This window comes from Polypterus senegalus, chromosome 2 (assembly GCF_016835505.1).
Source record: "Polypterus senegalus isolate Bchr_013 chromosome 2, ASM1683550v1, whole genome shotgun sequence".
Taxonomy (NCBI): domain Eukaryota; kingdom Metazoa; phylum Chordata; class Cladistia; order Polypteriformes; family Polypteridae; genus Polypterus; species Polypterus senegalus.
Window position 1 is genome coordinate 303,798,667 of NC_053155.1, and position 23,330 is coordinate 303,821,996.

At 40.5% G+C, this 23,330-nt stretch overlaps 1 protein-coding gene across 7 annotated transcripts in view; it reads left to right on the top strand.

Moving 5' to 3' along the window:
- robo1 (roundabout, axon guidance receptor, homolog 1 (Drosophila)) overlaps nucleotides 1-23,330 on the top strand; it is a 1,363,953-nt gene that overhangs the window by 1,170,785 nt on the left and 169,838 nt on the right. For all 7 annotated transcript variants that reach the window (XM_039745862.1, XM_039745859.1, XM_039745860.1 and 4 more), the window contains one exon: nucleotides 10,327-10,447. In XM_039745862.1, coding sequence (XP_039601796.1) covers nucleotides 10,327-10,447 — 121 coding nt within the window. The remainder of the gene's footprint in view (nucleotides 1-10,326; nucleotides 10,448-23,330) is intronic.

Sequence of the window (23,330 nt, forward strand, 5' to 3'; positions counted from 1 at the left end):
ATTCTTTCAGTCATTACCCGCAGCTCTTGACTATAGGTAAGGACAGGGATGTCGATCAACCTGCAAACAGAGAGTTTTGTTCTAAAACTCAGCTCCCGCTACACTACCTTGGACCAATACAACTCTACTGTAACAGCAACATCTGCTCAAATTCACTTATCAATCTCACATTTCTTTCTTACATCACTCGTGAACAAAATCCTAAGATACTTGAAGTTCTCCACTAAGATGTGATGTTCTACCCCTCACATGGCAAGAGAAATCCTCTCTTTTCTGAGAGAGAACCATGATATTGGACTTGGAGCTACTGATCCTGCTCATGTGGAGTTTGCATGTTTTCTCCCAATGGCTGCCTGTGTTTCTTCTGGGTGTTGTGGTTTCTTCCCACCATCCAAAGACATGCTAAATTGACCCGTGTGTGTGTGTGTGTGTGTGTGTGTGTGTGTGTGTGTGTTTGTGTGTGTGTATTCACCCAGTGATGGACTAGCACCCTATCAAGGTGTTGCTCCTGTCTTGCACCTGATGATTGCTGGGATTAGCGGCAGCTACTCCACAGTCCTGCCATGGATAACTGGATTAAGAAGATGAATGGAAATGGATATTATACTGTGTTAAACCACAATCCAATTTTAGATTATGGAGAGTGGGAGCCACTCCTAGCAGGAAAGAAGCCTAGGCTGTATATTATATTATATTATACTGTATTATTATATTATATTATATTATACTGTATTATATTATATTATATTATATTATATTATCCATCCATCCATTATCCAAAACGCTATATCCCAACTACAGGGTCACGAGGGTCTGCTGGAGCCAATCCCAGCCAACACAGTGCGCAAGGCAGGAAGCAAACCCCGGGCAGGGCACCAGCCCACCACAGTGCACACACACACACACACACTAGGGACAATTTAAGTTTGCCAATGCACCTAACCTACACTGTGGGAAGAAACCAGAGTACCCAGAGGAAACCCATGCAGACACAGGGAGAACATGCAAACCCGGGTCTCCTAACTGCAAGGCAGCAGCACTACCCACTGCTCCACTGTATATTATATCCAGTGTCAAGGATGCCAGGGGCAACGACCCGGCCGGGACGCCTTGAGGGACCGGAGGAGGGTCTATGCCCACCGTAGATCACGTGGGGGCCACCACCCTGGTTGCTTTTGGGGCCACGGGTTGAGGGCATGGAAGCCCAACCCTCTAGGGGCCCGTGGTCACTGCCAGGGGGTGCCCCAGTGCCTTGGGAACCCTGGACCCCAGTACTTCCGCCACACCAGGAAGTGCTGGGGAAGAGAGAAGAACACCGGAGGACTTCCGGCTACACAGTTGGTGCTTCCACCACACAGGGGTGTGTCGGCGGAAGCTCCTCAGGAAGCACCTGAAGCCCATCCGGGCATGCATACAAGGGGTCCGCCTCCCTCCAGTCGGGTGGAAGTGGATGGAGCTCGGAGGAGAGGAGTGGAGGCGGTCTGAGGACTGAGCAAGGCATCATTGTACGGCCAGGACTTGAAGGGGTGATTGGTGCTGCGGTACTGGGTTTGTGCACTTGACTTTTGTAAAATAGTTGATAATAAACTCGTGTGTGGTGAAACAACATGTCTGCCTGTCTGTGTCCGGGCTGTACCCCTACACCAGATAAATAATATCATCTGCTCCACTCTGGTCTTATCCTTTTGTTGCCTCCTCATAGAACTCCAGCATGTTAGTAAAACATGACCTCCCTCTTCTGAACCCATGCTGACTGTTCCTAATAACTCCTTTCCTTGCCAGGTGTTGCTCAATCTTCCATCCATCCATCCATCCATTGTCTAACCCGCTGAATCCGAATAGGGTCACGGGGGTCTGCTGGAGCCAATCCCAGCCAACACAGGGCACAAGGCAGGAACCAATCCTGGGCAGGGTGCCAACCCACCGCAGGACACACACAAACACACCAAGCACACACTAGGGCCAATTTAGAACCACCATCTATCTATCATATAGCACCTTTCAATATTTTATAGTTCTATCTATCTATCTATCTATCTATCTATCTATCTATCTATCTATCTATCTATCTATCTATCTATCTATCTATCTATCTATCTATGTTCCAGTTGTAATTGATGTACTGCATATGTAGATTTACAATATGAGAGGAAATCACAAAAACAGGGGACTGCACATTTGCATAAAACGGTGCATGATAAAAAAAGGAGATTTTTGTGATCAGTTGGCCGAGATTAACCCAACGGTGTTGTCCAGTGTTACTGTACCATTTATATACATCACACTGGGACTTCAACTTGGGTACCTGTGTCTGTGGAGTAGCAATGCCACCCACTGTGTCACCCTGCACATCGCCCTTTCAGTTATCTGCTGCTCCTTTTATTTGTGTCACACAAACGGTGATCAGTCAGGGAACTGAAGCCGTGTCCCTGAAGCTGTGAGGCATGAGTACAAATTACTGTGCCACAGTGCACACCACCCCTCAAATTATCTGCTGCTCTTTTAGATCCATTGCAAAGACACAAACCAGAAAACAGACAAATAAGCAAATGAGCTCCAATACTCTCTCTGCTTTAATGTCACATTTTAATTTGCTCCACTTGTTGCTGTGGCGTGACAGGCCGGACTCTGATAAAACGCAGAAATGCCGCTGACCGTGAGGTTAGATTAATTTCCTTAAACTCTGCAGCTGCACTCACCTTGGTCAACCATTAGACCCCATTATACGCCTGTCAAGTGCTTAGCAGGACATGTATGGGGGGTGGTGGGGAGAGGGGGTTAGCGTGGCTGACTGCTGCCAAATGCTTCATTTTGTTAAGCGGCCGAGTGAGAATTTGTAGCCGGGTTAATTATTGGGTTATTGATTTCCTAAGCACTGCAGCGATGCATTAACAAAAGTTTCAGAATGAAATGAATGTTTTCAGTTTGGCTTTGTATTTCATGATAAAATTGGAGACCACTATATTATTAGGGAAGGTTTTCAGATTGCTAAGAATTGCTAAGGCAACAAAGAAGTGAATTTTTAAAAAATGTGCATTTTTAAAACTCATTTTTGTTTCTGGAATCCTCTAGCATACATTCACTGAATTTGAAGGTCCATACATTTTTCTACACCTTGACAGCCCTGAGCAGAACACAACTTACATGACACCCTTCTGCTGTTGGAAAAAAAAAAAAAACAGTGACAATTTTCCATTAAATAATCTGAAACAGTGACATTGTGGGAGGAAGGGGAGGTTTAGCCCCCAAACTCAATTGTGTAGCCCCGAATCTTTGAGAGCCTCCCCTAACTGCTCAGTGCGCATATGCTTATAGCCCCTGATCTTGCGATTCCTTCCGTTTAGCACTCTGAAAATGACCACCGACACTGCAAATACCCCGAGGGGGACTGTGATCATTGAAGGCACGACAGGTTCAAGGGGGAGAGCTTGGGCTAAGTGCTGAAGCAAGTGACGCTCCTGAGTTAAAATTAATGTTCTTGTGCTGTTCTGCTCTTGTAGCCCCTCTGCCTCAAGGTCCAATGTGTTGCACATTCTAAGATGCTTTTCTGCCCTCCAAAGTTGTATGGTTTGTTTATCGGAGTTACCATAGTCTTTTTTTGTCAGCCTGGCCATTCTTCTTGACATCTTTCATTAACAAGGTGTCTCCATTCGGAGAACTGTCGCTCACTGGATGATTTTTGTTTTTCACACCTTCCTGAATAAACTGAAAATCCCAGGAGACCACCAGTTACTGAAATAATCAGACCAGCCCATCAGGCTCCAAGAGTTGAGATCCCACATCTTCTCCATTGTGGTGTTTGATATGAACATTAACTGAAGCTTCTGACCTGAATCTGCATGATTTGATGCTTTGTGCTGCTGTCACGTGATTGGCTGATTAGACAATTGCATGCATAAGCAGGTGGACAGATGTTCTTAATAATTTGCTCATCATTTTGTAGAGTGGCACCACCCTACAGACATAAGGACCTGAAATCAGTCTTTAGACAAGTCGTTCTCTGTTTGAGGGATATAAAACACGCAATTGGCAATCTGAGTGGCAGTATGTGGGGTGGCACAATGGTGATTGCTGCTGCCTTATGGATTGTGTCCCTGACCTGCCGCTGTTTGTGTGATAAATATGATAATAGAAACGGATATTCTAAGGGGATAGTGGGCAGGGTGGCATGGTGGATTTTCCATCTCCCTCACAGACCCATGGACCTGGTTCAGTCTCCGGTCCAGTCAGATGTGCATGAATGAAATGAGTAGATAATAATAAGGACACTCTATGTGACTAGTAGTCTTCTTACCTCACAGACCTGGGGATGTGGAGTCAGCCCTCAAAGCAGCCATTGTCTTTGTGAAGCTCATATACAGAGCAATAAATCATTTTATGAGTAGTGTGTAGGCTGGCACAGCGGTTAGTACTGTCTTACAGCTGTGGGCACCTGGGTTACGCTTTTTATCAGAGAAATGGATAATATGAGGAGCAGTGCTTAAAGTGTCGCAGTGCTTGTCCTGACTGGGACCTTGACTGAGTGCTTATGGGCTCATTATCTGTGTGACAATCCTGAAAGAAGCAATAGATTAAGGGGCACTGTGTGGTGTGGCACAGTGGTGAGTGCTGCTGCCACACAGGCAGACACCTGAGTTCAGTTCCTAGTCTGTCACACAAAAGGGGCAGTAGATCATTTAAGGGATGCTGTAAATGGTGGCCACCTCATGGTCTTCATGTACTTCCTGTAGTTAAAGGTAACTAAGCATAGCCTAACACAACAAGGGGCCTGAGCCATTTCTTGTAGCCCTGGACACAAGGTGGGAAACAGGTTTGCAGTGGGCACACTCCATCACTCACACAAACGGGGCCAATTTGGGAATCAGCTTTGGGAAAGTGGGAAGAATCCCATCAGGCAGAGCACCAGCCCTGGAAGGAGAAGAGTCCATGTTAGAGTCCGCTCACTCACAAGAGAGCAGTTTACTTACCCTGCATGTCTTTGGAGAGTGCGCTAAGAAAAAGTACAGAAACACAGGGAGGACATGCAAAGTGCACACACAGACAGGGATTCATGCCCAGTGAGAGCGCACTGCTTACCATTTTACCTCCACCGATGTTGTATGATGTGCGGTGGACGTGACGCCCCTTTGACACTGGATCCGAGGGAGCAGCCATGAGATGCACACTACGTCCCCCAGAATGCGAGGTGGAAGCCTTCCTGAGTTACATTGGGGCCACAGCTCTGGGACTTCAGGGCTCAGACTTGCTGGGTTCCGTGGCCACCACCAATACAAAGCTTAATGAGGCCGTCTGGGCTGGAATGCAGCCTGAATTAGGTTAATTATCAACTGAAGCACTTCCGGGTGGGCTATAAGAAGATCCTGCAGCCATTACTCAAGGCGCCAGAGTCGGGAGGAGGAGGAGGAAGACAAAGCTGCCTGGGAGGAATGGAGGAGAAAGAAGAGTGTGTTTTGTTTTTGGGACTTCCTGTGGAACACGGGAAAGACATGCCCCACGGCTGAAGACAAAATCAAATCTTTTTGTTTATTTTTATACGTGCCTCCGTTGTCAGTCTGTGTTGGGTCGACGCCAAGAGACCATTTTTGCCACAGATGTTTTTCAAATATAAACTGGACTTGCACTACCTACTGCACCACCTTGTCACCTCTATATTTTAGCACTGCATTATTTTATATAAAGTTATTCAATATACATTTATTCTACACATTGTAATTCCAATTTACATGTAATTGCACTATTCACCTTGAGACTTTGCCACCCCCGACTATTCCAATACCATGTAATTCTCTATAATGTTATACAATACAATCTAATTACACTAGCTAATGTGCCATTTTGCCACCCCCACTTATTTCTATATGGTATAATTGTACGTATTTTGCAGTCTATTATGATTACCTGCTGCACCACCCCCACTGATTTCATTACTGTATAATTTTAATTTTAATGTTATTCCAAAATACATTCCAACTACACAACTACTGTGTCACTTTGGGCAAATCCAGTTTTTTCAATACATTATAATTTATGTTAGTCCAATATACGGTCTAATTGCTCTACCGAGTTTGCCACCCTAAATTCAACACAATGTTATTCTCTATTGTAATTCCAAAGTGCATTTAAATTGTTCTACCTGCTGTGCCACTTTGCCATCCCTCCTTTTTTCAACAAAGTGCTTGTTATTCTACTATATCGTCTAATTGCGCTATTCAGTGTGCTACTTTGTTAACCCCACTTATTTCTATCAGTTTAATTTTGTATAATATGCAATAAAGTGTCACTACCCTTTACGCTACATCCTTATTTTTTAATAGTGTATAATTTAATGTAGCATTACTCAAATTACGCTCCCCACCATGCTATTTTCTCACCCTCTTCTTTATTAATACAATATAGTTTATGGATGGTTATTCTAATATACATCTGTTTGCACTACCAGCTTTGCCACCCTGTACAAGTGCAGTGTAGTTCTATTTTATAATCAAAAAGTACACTAAAATGGCACTACTGCAACACCTGTACTTATTCCAACAAAGAAAATGTCATTCAATACACAGTCTAATTTTACCACCCAGTGTACCACCCCTGTGACCCGACATTTGGGCGATAGACATATGCGCGCCAACAAAATAGCGCCGATAAAATCGCGAAAGTTTCATTAAATATGAATTACTAGCTTAAAGCATATATAGGGCCTAATAATGTTTATTTTAGAAGTCAATATTATGAGACGTGGCATGCCATTAGCACGGCACGCAGATAGTCCTTATGATTTTATACAATGTTATTCTAAAATACAGTCAAATTGCACTTCCCACTATGTCACTTTGCCACCCCCACTTATTCTGATACAGTATCATTTTCAATAAGGTTATTCTGTTGTTCCACTATGCAGTGTAATGTGGCACTACCCACTGTGCCACTTTGGCACCCCAACTTATTACAATACAGAATTATTTTAGGTACAATTCTGATATACTGTCTAATTGCAGTACCCACTTTGCCCCCCCCCTACATTCAACTTTTATAAGAAAATTCCAAAGTGCAGTCTGCTGCTCTGCCACTCATGTTGCACAAACATCCCATCAAAACATATCACCCCTTATATGCCCCGTGACAGTCGTCGTACATTTGGGCGATAGACATATGCGCACCAACAAAATAGCGCCGATTAAATCGTGCCGACAAAATCGCAAAAGTTTCATTAAATATGAATTACTAGTTTAAAGCATATATAATAATGTTTATTTTAGAAGTCAATATTATGAGACGTGGCATGCCATCAGCACGGCACGCAGATAGTCCTTAAGATCATGCCCTGCATATGTAGGAAGAATTGCAGCAAGGGTGTCCCACTCTCTTGGCCTCTCTCGCGATTTTGTCGGCGCTCATTTGTCGGTCGCGGTATTGTCGGGGCACATATGTCTATCGCGCTTTTGTCGGTGAACCTATACCACCACAGCTGATTTTTACACTGCATCATTTTATATAATATGCGGCCAGATTTATTACTTGCTGTGCCACTTTTTTCAATACAATAGCAAGTTTGGAAGATGGATGAATAGATGGGTAATTTTCTGTAATGTTATTCCAATATATGCTTTAATTTCACTACACTCTGTGCTACTTTATCACCCTACTCGTTTCTACACAGTATAATTTTAAATAAGATTATTCTATTACTCCACTGTACAATTTCCTTCTACCACCTTGGCAACCCTCACTTATTTCTATACAGTATAATTTTATATAAAATGCAGTCTTATTTCACTAATTGCTGTGCCACTTTGGCACCACACTGATTTTGATACAATACTAGAATTAGAAGATGGACATATAGATTTATAATAATAAATAATGCTATTTCACTACATGCTGTGCCACATCACAGCCCCCCATTTATTTCTATACAATATAATTCTATGGATTATATGGTCTGATATCACTACCAACTGTGCCACTTTCTCTCCTCCAATTGTTTTAATACAGTATAATTTTATGTAATATTATTCCAAAGTACACTACCCACTGCGCCACTTTGGCACCCTCAATTATTTCAATACAGTAAATTGTGTTATATAGTACCGGCCAAATAATGCATGACAAATGTTTCGCACTACTTGGGGCTCATCAGGTGTACCTCAGGCGTCAGCACCCGAGGCAGAGCCTCAGATGTTGCCCCACGGCGGCTGGTTTGGTTACTTGGCAGGGTGAAGATTGGAGTATTTCCTGCATTGGTTTGAGCGCAATCTGATATTTGGGTGGCCACCTACCAGGCAACACTTGTGGTTGGTTGGCAAGTCGGCAAACATCCGCTGCACCCCAAATAATCAGATCATGATTAAACATATGGAAGTATCATTGTATATATTATTTGAAAATGCAGTCAGATTGAACTACCCACTGTGCCACTTTGACACCCCCAATTATTTCTATACAATATCATTTTATATAAGGTTCTTCTGTTATTCCAGTATATGATCTGATTGCACTACCCAAAGTGCCACTTTACCACCCCTGCTTATTTCTATACAGTATAATTGTATATAATCTGCAGTGTATTTTCACTACCCACTATTTAATTTTTCCATCCCAATTATTTCTATACAGTATAATTTTATATAATACTAATTCAAAATGCAGTTTAATTGCAGTCCTCACTATGCCACCTTGTCACTCCTCACTTATTCTGATACAATATAATTTTAAATAAGGTTATTCCATTATTTCACTATGTGATCTAATTGCAGTGCCCACTGTGCCATTTTACCACCCCCACTTATTTCTATACAGTATAATTTTATATAATCTGCAGTGTGATTTCACTACCTACTGTGTAACTTTGCAACACCAATTATTTCCAAACAGTATGATTTTATACAATGTTATTCTAAAATACAGTCAAATTGCACTTCCCACTATGTCACTTTGCCACCCCCACTTATTCTGATACAGTATCATTTTCAATAAGGTTATTCTGTTGTTCCACTATGCAGTGTAATGTGGCACTACCCACTGTGCCACTTTGGCACCCCAACTTATTACAATACAGAATTATTTTAGGTACAATTCTGATATACTGTCTAATTGCAGTACCCACTTTGCCCCCCCTCCCCTACATTCAAATTCTATAAGAAAATTCGAAAGTGCAGTCTGCTGCTCTGCCACTCATGTTGCACAAACATCCCACCAAAACATATCACCCCTTATATGCCCCGTGACAGTCGTCTTTTAGTCCCCCTGACCTGACCCGCCCTTCGTTCTTCATTTTGTGTGGTTACTCCCAGCATTGCCTTGGCAGCCGGGCACACTAGTCCAAGTACAAATACAAATTCTGAGCAGATACTGGCATCTAGCAAATTGTGCAGTGAGTCTTATAAAGAAAATGCATGTGGTGAAGTGCATTTCGAAATGTGAAAAATGGGAAAGCTTTTACCAGTGAGCAGATAATGGATCTGTTTGAATTTCATTTACAGATCCCAGGGTACAAAAAATAATGCTTCCAAATTGTAAAGACTTTTAACCCCATATGAACCTGAATTAGATAAAGCAGGTCTGAAAGTGGGATAAACGAGCCTTTTATCACCATGTTGTACCAAATTTAGCATTCTGATCCTTCTTCAGTCACAAGTGTTACTGCCAGTTTAGCATCGCCTGAGTCCCACCCTGAATATAATAGACCCTTTATCTCATTGTTTTAAGGTACCATAAATTAAGGAAGGAAAATGTGTGGAAATAAAAGTCCTTGCATTTTCTAGAAATTTATCAAACAAGTCCCAGATGTTTGCAGGTGTCATTCTGCCCGTATTTAAACAAGCGAGGCTTTAAATCTGCCAGGGAGTTTCTAAAGTGTGACATTTTAAACATTTCACTGACGTTTACACATATATAGGTTGTAACCCACGTTAAGGAGCATGTCACCTTTTAACCCTGTCATGGCCAGGTGACTTTAATGAACTGTGGCTGACACCCTTTGTATTTCTCATAACCCTTAGATGCCCCCTAATCCCCTCATTTCAAAGGTCTCAGGCTCAAAAATAAAACTGCAAACTGAACTTTGCCATTGCATTACGCGCTGCAGCCCCTGTCATGTTGATGATGACCGGACAAGTGACAGATTTGATTTTGCATTCAATTTTTGGTATTTCCGACCGACGTGAACTGAACCTGCAGTCTAATAACATCTGTGCTGTGATGGATGCTTCTCTAGCTTCAAACGTTCGCGATCCTCTTTATTGTGTCTTTGAACGCATAGGAACAAAGGGCTTATTGAACTAGCATGAGTGAAAATTCATGCACATTTTATTTTTTGTTTCTGTCTTTCAGATCAGAGGAGGAAAACTGATGATCACAAATGCCCGAAAGAGTGATGCTGGCAAATATGTCTGTGTTGGCACCAACATGGTTGGAGAACGAGAAAGTGAAATTGCGGAGCTCACTGTTTTAGGTAGGACTTTATTGTCATCCAAATTAACTTTATATATAATGATTTTTTTTTTGGCACCACCATTGTGGTATTAACAAATTGTTTTTTTGATACATTATTCAATTCTAGCCATAAGAGTCTGTACATAAAGCACTGGAATCGGGTATTTTTATTCTGCTTCCATACTAATATTTCTCTGCAAAAAAAATGCATATGTAAAAACTAGACAAAAAAAACTTTAAATGAGAGTTTTTTTCTTTTATATAGCAAATGTAAATTTCTCCTTGGGATTAATAAAGTATCTATCTATCTATCTATCTATCTATCTATCTATCTATCTATCTATCTATCTATCTATCTATCTATCTATCTATCTATCTATCTATCTATCTATCTATTTATTAAATAGTGCCTTCTATCTATCTATCTATCTATCTGCCAATGGGGTAAGCAAAATTTACTCGACAAGATATCTTAAATTAAGCTAAATAATCATAAATACAACGTAGTTGATATGTCAATAATTCTTAGAATAAGAAAAATAAGATTTAATGTCACAATATACTGTAAATACTTTTCACTTACTTAGATTTCATTTATTGCAGCGTACTATTTATCTACTCTATTTATTCACAAACATAAAACACTACATAGAACAGGGTAGGCAAAGGATAGACAGATATTAAATTATAAAGAAATATAGTCAATCCCACAAAATATAATGAGTGAAGAGACTATATAACACACAAGAGGTAACTAAAAATAATAAGACACTGGCATATGTGGTAGGACAAGTAGCACATAAAGAAATACAAACGATATAGCAAAAGACCAATTAATATGTATATTATTATGTATAACATGAAAAATTATGTATAATTGCAAAAAAAAGTATAAAATATTTTTATATAGACAAAAAATGAAACACAATATTACAAAAAATAGTTTTACACAAACATAATGATTGTTGATTAATACGTGATAACAATAAGAACTGAAAGAATAATACAACACCATAAATAATAACAAAACAAATAGGATAAATGGAAATACAGTGCCCTCCATAAAGTTTGGAACAAAGACACATTCTTCCTTGATTTACTCCTGTGCTCCACAGTTTAAAATTACAAATCAAACAGCCCCTATCTTTCTGCACAGCACAAACCACCCCTCCACAGTGCAAATCCTGCCAACTACGCCAAGTGTAACATCGTGAAAATTGCTTTGCTTTTCACACCTACCTTAAAGCTTAGGTTCTTTACCATATACTCCAGACTGCAATATTATATGGTGCTTTCACCTGGATAGGATTGTGAGCCATATGAACCTAAGACATCTGCATGTAAGCCTCTTAGTAAATGGTCTTTGATTTGAGAAGGACTGTGTCTGTATTTTTGCCCTACATTAAGAGCAGAGAAGTCTGTGACAAAGTAATTATTTACTCTTATTATTTAATATAAAAGTTTTAATCTAATCTCAGATGAAATCATTTAGTGTAGCCAGTCACTAAGTAATCGTGCATACCATGAAAGGATACCTAATGCTTTTCTAGTAAACAGAAGACATCCTTCCTATTCCAGAACCCTCATAATTTAATTAAGGATAAACTAAGGATTGTCAAGAATAAGAATCGTATCACGGTAGGAAGGAACCAAACCTGTACAGGATGCCAGTCCATCAGAAGACAACTCACTCATATGAGATCCTTTTAGTGGCATTAGTTAGATGGGAAAGGCACTATATACATAAAATGTATTATCATTATCTGTGGTGGGCTGGCACCCTTCCCGGGGTTTGTTTCTTGCCTTGCGCCCTGTGTTGGCTGGGATTGGCTCCATCAGACCCCCATGACCCAGTAGTTAGGATATATAGTGATCCCTCGCTATATCGCGCTTCGACTTTCGCAGCTTCACTCCATTGCGGATTTTAAGTGTAAGCATATCTAAATATATATCACAGATTTTTCGCTGGTTCGCGGATTTCTGCTGACAGTGGGTCTTTTAATTTATGGTACATGCTTCCTCAGTTTGTTTGCCCAGTTGATTTCATACAAGGGACGCTATTGGCAGATGGCTTAGAAGCTACCCAATCATATCATGTATTACGTATTAAATAAAACTCCTCAATGATATACGATATGCTTTCCGCGTGGTGCTTGATTGTTTGCATTTCTCTGTCTCTCTAACTCTCTCTGACATTCTCTGCGCCTGACGCAGGGGGTGTGAGCAGAGGGGCTGTTTGCACAGAGGATACGGACGCTCCTCTAAAAAATGCCGCTTTTTCACTGTGCTTCGGCATACTTAAAAGCCCAAAAGCACATATTGATTTTTTAATTGTTTGCTTTTCTCTCGCACTCTCTCTATCTCTCTCTGATATTCTCTGCTCCTGACGCGCATTCTTTGAAGAGAAGATATGTTTGCATTCTTTTAATTGTGAGAAAGAACTGTCACCTCTGTCTTGTCATGGAGCACAGTTTAGACTAAGAACTAAAGGATGTATCTTTCATGTCTAGAGGGTTCTAATAATGTTAACAGTGTGGGAGAGTTTATAAGGGCTTAAAATATATAAAAATAACCATACAAACATATGGTTTCTACTTCGCGGATTTTCATCTATCGCGGGGGGTTCTGGAACGCAACGCCTGCGGTCGAGGAGGAATTACTGTAGCGGGTTGGATAATGGATGGATGGATGTATTAATATTATTATTATTTTTATCTTATATATAAATGTCTAAGTGTGTATGTCTGTCCAGCCCGCAAGTGAGAGGTGAAGTTGGGATAAGGGCTCCACCTCCGAGGAAACAGAAAACTTGCTTAGCTGCTAATAACACAAGTGAGGCCAGCATGTCTGCAAAATGAAACCTCAGAAGAAAGACAAAGTCACTTAGCTACTAACATCAGCAAAACGGTATCCCTTTTACTCTTCCACCTGCCACTAATGCACAAGCGATGTAAGCACATTGGCAAAACGAATGCTCCTAGGAGAGAGACACCCAGAGTAGTTCCTTTCAATTATCTGACGTCCCTACATTTCAATTTCTTTTTTGACGATTTCAATAGTTTCTAGGACCCAGGGCTTTTTATAGCACGGGCTTACACAGCTAGTTAATAATAACCTGCACATCTATTGAATATGGGAGCTCTAGCAGACAAGAGGGGAAACTTTCAAACTCCACAGCGAAAGTGATCGGTTCAGGATTTAGATTTACTCTCCCAGGGTGAAGTTGGCATGTCACCCCTACAGATAACATCTTTGGTGAGTAAGACATTGTAAGACTATTTTGCCAGTTAGATGTAATAAAATACAGATTAGTATGCACAAGAGTATCTCCAAGAAGCCTCACTTGTGCACAGGTTCCACGTACCTGCTCTTATCCTAACAATTGCAATATTTTTTTTATTTGGGAGGACCCATAACAGTGCCATGATCCTTTTGTTTTGAACGCAGTCTTCAGCAATTATGCGGATACACATTGTCAGAATATGTGCAAGAAATATGCCCACCAAATATTCAAATGTAGACCTTTATCAGGTGTAATGGCACATTTTCAAATGTAATCATTCAAGAGATATACCCAAACAAAGCAGCAATCAGTACTAAACGTTTTGTTGTGCTTCCAAATCACCTTTCAATTCACGCTTGAGACCGCCATAATCAGCATGAAGACAATTTGAACGCAGTTGCTGTGCACATGTTGTTAATAAAAACCTCCAAGGCAGAAGAGCTTCTCAAATTTAGGAAAAAGGAGTGCGTACCACACCTCAGCAAGTTCTCATGTTTACTTGTCTTTTCTGTCTTTGACGTGAAACTTAACCGTCTCCCCACCATACATATTGTGCATGTCAGCATAATTTCCATGTGTTTTGCAGCTATTTTCCCAGTTCCATAGACATATTTTAATTGGAGGAGGTAGGAAAAACTTGCCTGTCTTCAATGCCTTTTGAATCAGATTTTTTTTTCTTTCAGCACCACAGCCTAAATTTAGCCGTACTGTACTTTTCAAAGTCAATCAAAAGCCTGGCATCTGTAATTAACTTTTCTAAAACTGCATGTCCATGAATCCCGCCCCATACACTACAATTAGAAGCTTGTAAAAATTCTAACCTAAACCTAAACCAGACACTTTGCCCTATTGCTGGGGTTCAAATAAAAAGGAACAAAAACATGTGGTGAGTTACAACTTTGGAACTGCAGTCAGAAGACAAGAAGTTTAAGATTTGGAAAGAACCCAAAATGTCAGAAAGGGTTGGGGATCCAGCATGGAGTTTCACCTTATTGCCATAAAGGTAGTAGAAGTAGAAAACAACAACATAACAAGTATAGGTGAGCTTGTATTTCACCTACATTAGTACACTTCAGGCATTCACTGGCCCGACAAAACGACATTTTGGTTTTTAAGATCAGAAGGGATGGAACTTCAGGTGGACTCGTTGATTTTTTTTCATGTTAATGTTCTCTTGATTGTAGGGAAAGAGTACAAATAGACTGTGTTGTAACCTTCCCTGCTTTTCCCTTGATATCAGACCCCGTAATGTTAGCGATATGTCCACACTTGGGACGGTTTTAATATTAGTGCACAATGCATGTATCGTCGATCAGTTTACGTTTTCTGTTTTATAACCAGTCTTTTTTGTAGTGTTTACTTAATCCACTTCAGGTTATTTTTGTGATAATTTTCCTGTCAAAGACGATATTTGTACTAAAATAGGCATTTTGACAGTCTCTATGCTTTTTTCATTATGCAATAAGAAAATGAATATATAATACAATACAATACAATTTACTTTTGTATATCCCAAAATCACACAAGGTGTGCCGCAATGGGGTTTAACAGGCCCTGCCTCTTGACAGCCCCACAGCCTTGACTCTCTAAGAAGACAAGGAAAAACTCCCAAAAAAACCCTTGAAGGGAAAAAATGGAAGAAACCTTGGGAAAGGCAGTTCAAAAAGAGACCCCTTTCCAGGTAGGTTGGGTGTGCAGTGGGTGTCAAAAAGAAGAGGGTCAATACAATACAGTACAATAGACAGAACAGAACACAAGTAATCCTCAATACAATATAACAGTGCAATAGAAATATTACAAGGACAGAGCAGAATTCAACAGTAGATGATGTTACACAATACGATTTGGATTTGTTCAGAGTCCTGGAGACCTCAGCCATCAAGCAGCCATTCCACAGCTGAGTTAGTGCTGTGCCAGCCAGTCCGATGAAAGAACCCCTCTACCCGATGATTCCTGCGATCCTTCATCAGAGATGACTTTTCCTTAGGCAGGCAAAACAACTTGGCAGGTGGGCAGTGGCAACAAGTGCCACATTTCAGTACCGAGTAGAGAAACAGAATAGATGAGGGTTAGTAACAAAACAACTAACAAAAGAAATGCAGTCTGTACCGTTGATCAGCAGCTCTAGTCAGTATATGCTAAACTGAAGTCGTGAGTCTTCAGTAGGGATTATAGATGCTGCTGATTTATATTCGCAGGCATATAGCTTTTTTACAATTGTCATTTTTTTGACTTTTTACATATTTTTTGTCCAGTTGCTATCAGGCTATGAAGATGAATTTCGAAGATCATATTTCCACTTCTAACTTTTCAATGTGATTTAGATATGTTACAAAGCAAGGCAATATTTTACTGCTTTTCTTCCTGCTCTAATGTATGTTGGCACATTTTGTTTTTTATTAACATCCACAACCACATTAGTACCCTTTGACTCATGGAGTTTCACCTTATTGCCAGAAAGGTAGTAGAGATGGACAACAACAAAATAACAAGCATAGGTGAACTTGCATTTCTCCTACATTAGTGCACTTCAGGCATTCACTGGTCCGAGACAACATTTTGGTTTTACAAGATCAGAAGGGATGGAACTTCAGGCAAGTTAAAGGGAACTTTTAGATTTTTTTACATGTTAACGTTCTCTTGGTTGTTGGGGAAGAGTACAAATAGACTTTGGTGTAATCTCGAGATCCTTCCCTGCTCTTCCCTTGCTATCAGCCCCCCATAATGTTAGCGATATGTCCACACTTGTGACAGTTTTAACATTAGTGCACAATATATGTATTGTCAATCAGGTTATGTTTTCTGTTTAATAGCCAATCTGTCCACTTCAGGGTCATGGAACTCAATATCTGTCATTATTTAATTTTTTCAGAGTCGTCCATTAGTTTCTGTACATTTTTGGAATATGAATAAAAAGTGAAAATACAAGACGGGCATTTAAACTTCATACGGACAGTAAGCAGGCCAGGAGTCTCCTGGGTGTGTGAGGTTGTGGTGGTAGCCACTTTAGCACACAGCATATTTTATTTTGAATTTCAAATCATTCAAGTTGTGAAATGCAGCTTTTAATGATAGGTTTGATGTGTCACATTTATTATTCATTTTGAAAATCAACAGCAAATTCGATACACTTCAGTTGGGGATATTTGTGTGATAATTTTCCTTTGAAAGTTTGCATTTGTAATAAAATAGGCACAATTTTGAATAATTCGATGTCATTTTCAATCCTACAATAAGGAAACAAACATAGACGCAGCTATGCATACTTTTTTTTACAATTGTCAATTTTTTGGACTTTTTTGCACAATTACTATCAATCTATAAAGGCAAATTTCAGTAGACAGTAGACTGTCTTCCCATGTGTAACATTTCACTATGATTTAGATATGTTAATGCAAAATGAGACAATATTTTTCTGCCTTTCTTCCTGCTCTGATTTATGTTGGCACATTTTGGTTTTTTTATTGTTAACATCTAAAACCACATTATTACCCTTTAATTCGTGCAACCCTCAAATCATTATGTCATGTTACACCACGATTTCCGACTCCAATTCCAAAAAGTTTGGAGTGTATGGAAAATGCTAATAAAAACAAAAATGGAATAATTTGTATTCACCATTTACTATATAGAAAACACTACAAAAATACATTGTTTTATGTGGTTGTGTATTTAATTGTTTTTTTTGTTTGTTTTTTTTTGACAATATACACACAAGTGGGAATCTGGAACAAACTATCAAGCCATGTTGTTGAAACAGAAACCTTACAAAGCATTTAAGAACAATCTGGATGAGATATTGAGGCAGCTTAGCTATTAGCGAAACAAAAAAGCTCGATGGACTCAATGGAATGGAAAATTACTCATGCCAATATTAAATGCAATCCAATGCATTAACTACATTGAACTGTGATACATATGCAGGAGGAACATTTGCTTTTGGCACAGTTTTATCGTGTTATAATTAAAGACATATCAGCAAAATGAGCAATTGCTTTTCACTATGGCACGTAATCAGTATAAAATGCAATACAAAAGTGTGTTGCATTTTAATTCATGTTGATAGATCGTGTGAGCAAAGCAGACGTATTGCATTTCACTTAGCACCAGCTCTCGGTGTATTACATTTCGATTCGAGAACCCGCTTTAATCGTGCCAGAACTACAAGTAATCAAATGACCAATCAGCATCAAAATGTGGGGCAAGGGGTGTCAACAGCTTAGGAAAGAGGCGTTCCATTTGTAAACGGTGAGCATAAGTTTAGTCAAGAGACAAGAGATGTGACCAGATTCCTTGAATCTTTTAATTATATGCAATACTGTAGGGAGTGAATTGCACAAAATTCTACCAAATTGTCTTTGAGGAATGTTGTTCTGAACGTGCTGGATTATTTGCTGACCCCTCTGTTGTCAAATTGTCAAGGCTTGACCTAAGGACCTAAGTCTTTTGGAGGCTCCTTAGATACCAGATGCGATTGCTTCAACTATTTCACATCCCTTGTAACTTTAACTTGTCACATTGTTATTAGTCCTAAACTACCCCGTCTCAATATTTTTCAGGGATGTCTAACGCTGCTTTTCTCACTTCTCTAAGCATTTTACATAGTGCTTGGAGAGCCATTTCAACCACCACAAATGTACAGCATCCACCTGGATGGTGCGATGGCAGCCATTTTGTACCAGAACACTCACCTCACATTAGCTGTTAAGTGGTGAAGTGGTGAGAGAGGTATTTTAGCCAATTAGAGACAGAGGATGATTAGGGGGCCAGAATGACAAGGCCAAAGTGGGAATTTATCCAGGACACCGAGTTACACACCTTACTCTTTACAAAGGCTGCCCAGGGATCTTTTATGACCACAGAGAGTCAAGACCTTGGATTCATCTTCTCCGAAGGACACCGCCTTGGGATTGGGATCCACATTTAGACCATGGGGTAGGTTGGTTTTCGCCAACATCTTCTTTCAGCAGCAACCCAAGCTTTTTCCTGGTTGCTCTCCCATTCAAGTTTTGGCTGGCCCCAAACACGCTTGGCTTCAGGTGGATGACCTGTTCTAAAGTGCATGTGCTATGCCTGCTGGCAGTGCAGTTGATTAGGTCAGACATGAAATACCTTGTCTTTATACTGTTTTTGTTTGAGTACAAGTCAAAGTAAATTTGCATATCCTTTAGTTTTGTTTTCATTGACATTTTCCATACTGTTCCAACTGTTATGGAATTGGGGTCATAATAGGCAAATAAACTGTGCGCTGCTATTGAGTGAAATACTTACAAGGCAAAGTATTCCAAGAGAGACATGCGTGTGTAAGTACCCTACATGAATTGATCCTGATATGACAGAGGAAAATATGAGGGGCTTCCAGAAAACAGGCTGAAGGTACATGCCAAGTACAATATTTATGGTTACTTGGCACTGAACTTAACATAGCAAATTTGCGAACATAACTGTTACATTAATTGGCCACAAACATGTAGTTCATCATAACACTTCTGTTATTTTTAGGCAAGGTAATGCATTCAAAATATTTAGTTTAACTTTGTTTCTTGTTTTAAATCCTAGTTGGGTCCCAAGTCTGTGTGGACTTTGTACGTTCTCCATACATTTTTTTCTTTTGAGTACTCCAGTTTTTCTCCCGACATTTCAAAGATGTGTTGGTATAGGATCAATGACAAGTCAAAATTGGCCTCACGTATTTATGTATAAGTGGGGTCTGATGTGGACTACTGCCCCGTGCAGTGGCTGGTTGCTACCATGCACCAAATCTGGTAAAACAGGGACTGGCCACCCACGGCTCAAATTTGAATTTAGTTTTTTTTTTATAATTTTGTACATTACATTTTGTAAGTGTGCAGCCCTATCCTCTCCGAAGTTAAGTGAGTGAAGGCTGGTACACGAACGTGCCTTGGCTGTAACCATTAAGGTTATGGATGTATGGGTCTTTAATGACACACACTGTGCATTGCACAGTTCTGAACTGATGAATCATCTGTCCTTTTGTTTTGAATCCCCTTTTTCCATTACAGGGTTACAGGGACCTAGATGACATATTGACTCATGGATATCTGTTCCTTGCATGTATACATTCAATAATCTATCCAGCCTTGATCTCAGTTTAATTTCGATATCTGTTTTTAACCTGTTGTTTTTCCATTATAGTAATATTTGAAGTCTAAGTTTATCCAGACAGAAGCAGGTGAATTTGACGCTCTCAGTTAATCTTCACATACAACTGTACAGCCTGATGAAAACTTGCACATACTGGATTCTGAAAGTATTCAGACCCTTTCACATTTCTCACGTTTTAATTCTTTTTTTTTTATTTATATAACGCTTTTTCTTACTACTCAAAGCGCTCAGCAATTAAAGGTTAAGGGCCTTGCTCAAGGGCCCAACAGAGCAGAGCCCCTTTTGGCATTTACAGGATTCATATCGGCAACCTTCCGATTGCCAGTGCAGATCCCTAGCCTCAGAGCCACCACTCCGCTGATTATTATGGTTCATCCATTCATCCATTATCTAACCCATTATATCCTAACTACAGGGTCACGGGGGTCTGCTGGAACCAATCCCAGCCAACACAGGGCGCAAGGCAGGAAACAAACCCTGGGCAGGGCGCCAGCCCACCACATGGCGTGTACACACCCACACACCAAGCACACACTAGAGACAATTTAGGATCGCCAATGCACCTAATCTGCATGTCTTTGGACTGTGGGAGGAAACCAGAGCACCCAGAGGCAACCCACGCAGACACGCAACATGCAAACTCCACGCAGGGAGGACCAGGGAAGCAAACCCGGGTCTCCTAACTGCGAGGCAGCAGCACTACCCACTGCTCCACCGTGCCGCCCCTATTATGTTTCATCCTTGTGCTAAACTTCATTTAAATTAAGTTTTCCCTATTTCAAGAAATCCTCAAAATCTCAGAATGAATAGCAAATTTATTAAAAATAACAAAGTAATAACAAGTATTCAGACCCTTTACTCAGCACTTTGTTGAAGTCCCTTTGGCAGTGATTCCAGCATGAAGTCTGGATGTGCCCAGCTTCACATACTTCAATTTGGGGTTTTTCAGCCATGTTTCTCTGCAGATCGTCTCAAGCTCTGTCAGATTGGATAGACACCATCAGTGGACTGCTGTTATCAGTTCTCTCCAGAAATGTTTGATTGGATTTAAGTCCAGCCCATGGCTGAACCATGCAAGGACATTCCCAGAGAAGTCCCAAAATCATTCCCATCATTGCTTTGTTCTTAGGGTCGTTGCCCTGGTAGAAGGTGAACCTTCGGTCCAGTCTTAGTTCCAGAGTGGTCTGGGGCATGTTCTTGTTAAGGATATCTCTGTACTTTTCTCCATTTAGCTTTTTGTTAACCTTGTCTAGTATCTCTGTCCCTGCCATGTGGAAAAGAACCCCACAGCATGATGCTGCCACCAACATGCTTCACAGTTGGAATGGCATTGCACAGATGATAAGTGTTATCTGGCTTTCTCCAAACATGGCACTAATCTTGGTTTCAGACCAGAGAATCTTGCTTCTCACATTCTAAAGGCCCTTTACCTTTCTTTTAGCAAAGTCCAAGCTGGCTTTCATATGTCTTTTGGCTCCTTTCACAAATCCCAAATCGGTAAAGTGTTGCAGTGATGGTTTTCCTTCTCAAAGTTTCTCCATTTTCCACACAGGTTCTTTAGAAATCAGCCAGAGTGACTGTCGGGTTCTTGGTCACCTCTCTTACCTAGACCCTTCTCTCATGATTACTCAGGGTGGTTAGCTCTAGAAGGACTTGTGATTGTTCCAAACTTCATCCATTTATGAATTACTAGCCATCCCTTGCAGCTCCCCTCACATAGTAGTGAAAAAGGACAGTGAGGAGAGCCCTGTCCGCCAACTCCTGATGTCGCACTTCCCTTTCTCCTCAGCCCGCAGCATATGTCTTGGATTAGTGCGAATTTATCACTCCCGCAAGCGAACTATGATTCCTAGCACTTCTACAGAAGTTGCAAAATCAACCGGAATGTTTAAGCAAATTATAGGAAAAAAAAACCTGATCTAAATCCGTTAAGCAGTTCTCTTGTTTGCTAGCTAAGCAGAGGTAAGGTGTGGCCTGAGGCTGGAGCCTGAGTGAGAAGGGCCTCGCCCTCCTTCTCCTCAGCCTGCTGCTTGTCTCTCGGATTCGTGTAAATAAATCGGTAACGCAACCGAACTATGATACTTAGCGTGATGAGAGAAGTCATAAAATCAACCGGAATGTTTAAGCAATTTATAGAAAAGAACCCGATCTAAATCCGTTAAGTAGTTCTCTCGTAAAAAGCAGACAGACGTTGGATTTTATATATATAGAGATGGAGACAAATGTGCTGTTGGGAACCTCCAGTGCTGCAGGAATGTTTTTGTAGCCTTCCTCAGATCTGTGCCTCGATACAATCCTGTGTCTAAGCTCTGTAGGCAATTCCTTCGACCTCAGGGCTTGGTTTTTGCTCGACAGGGGAACTTTCCATAGACAGGTGTGTGTGCTTTTCCTAATCATGTGCAATGAACTGAAATAACCACAGGTGGACTCCAAACAGGGTGTAGAAACATCTCAAAGATGTTGAATAGAATGAGGTCCACCTGAGTCAAATTTCAAGTGTCACAGCAAAGGTCCTAATACTTGTTTCAATATAATATTTCAGTTTTTTACTTCTAATAAATTTGCAAAAATTCCTAAAATCCATCCATCCATTTTCCAACCTGCTGAATCCGAATACAGGGTCACGGGGGTCTGCTGGAGCCAATCCCAGCCAACACAGGGCACAAGGCAGGAACCAATCCTGGGCAGGGTGCCAACCCACCGCAGGACACACACAAACACACCCACACACCAAGCACACACTAGGGCCAATTTAGAATCGCCAATCCACCTAACCTGCATGTCTTTGGATTGTGGGAGGAAACCGGAGCGCCAATTCCTAAAATACTGTTTTCAGTTTGTCATTCTGGCGTGTTGATTATTGCTTAATGTGGGAAAAATGAATGTACACAATTTCAGCACAAGGCTGTAACATAACAAAATGTGAAAATGGTGAAGAGGTCTGAAAACTTTTGGAATCCACTTTATTTCTCAAATTTGAGAACCATTGACTTGATACTCAATGACAAGCAAGCATCTAAGAGATGTTCACACAGAATGAGGCCACACATGGGAGTTCAACTTGTGAAGGGTAAAGTATGATTAGGCTGCTAGCAACGTAACACCTTTTATTTTCTACAAATAGATTATTTTAAATCTTTGATGATGAAGTCCTTGTAAGAGCTGTTTGGAGATTCTGGTTCTTTCTCTATTCTGAAGGCATGCTGTTAAGGTTGATTTCAAATAGTAAATTCTCCCCCAGGCTGCGTGAGTGTTTTGTGATTAATCAGTAGTATGTGCCAACCTTAATTCACAGCCGTTCAGTATGGGATGAGTGGACCAGCGCCAAAGTCCTGTTTATTTATGCAGAACATTGACTTTTAATGAGTGACCAACAGCATTCCTAATTTTCATTGATTGTTCATCTCTAGCACGAGCAGTAAATACTCTTTCATGTAGATTGTATACTGATTTGTGTTATGCTCTAATTACGGGTTTAAACTCAGAAAAGAGG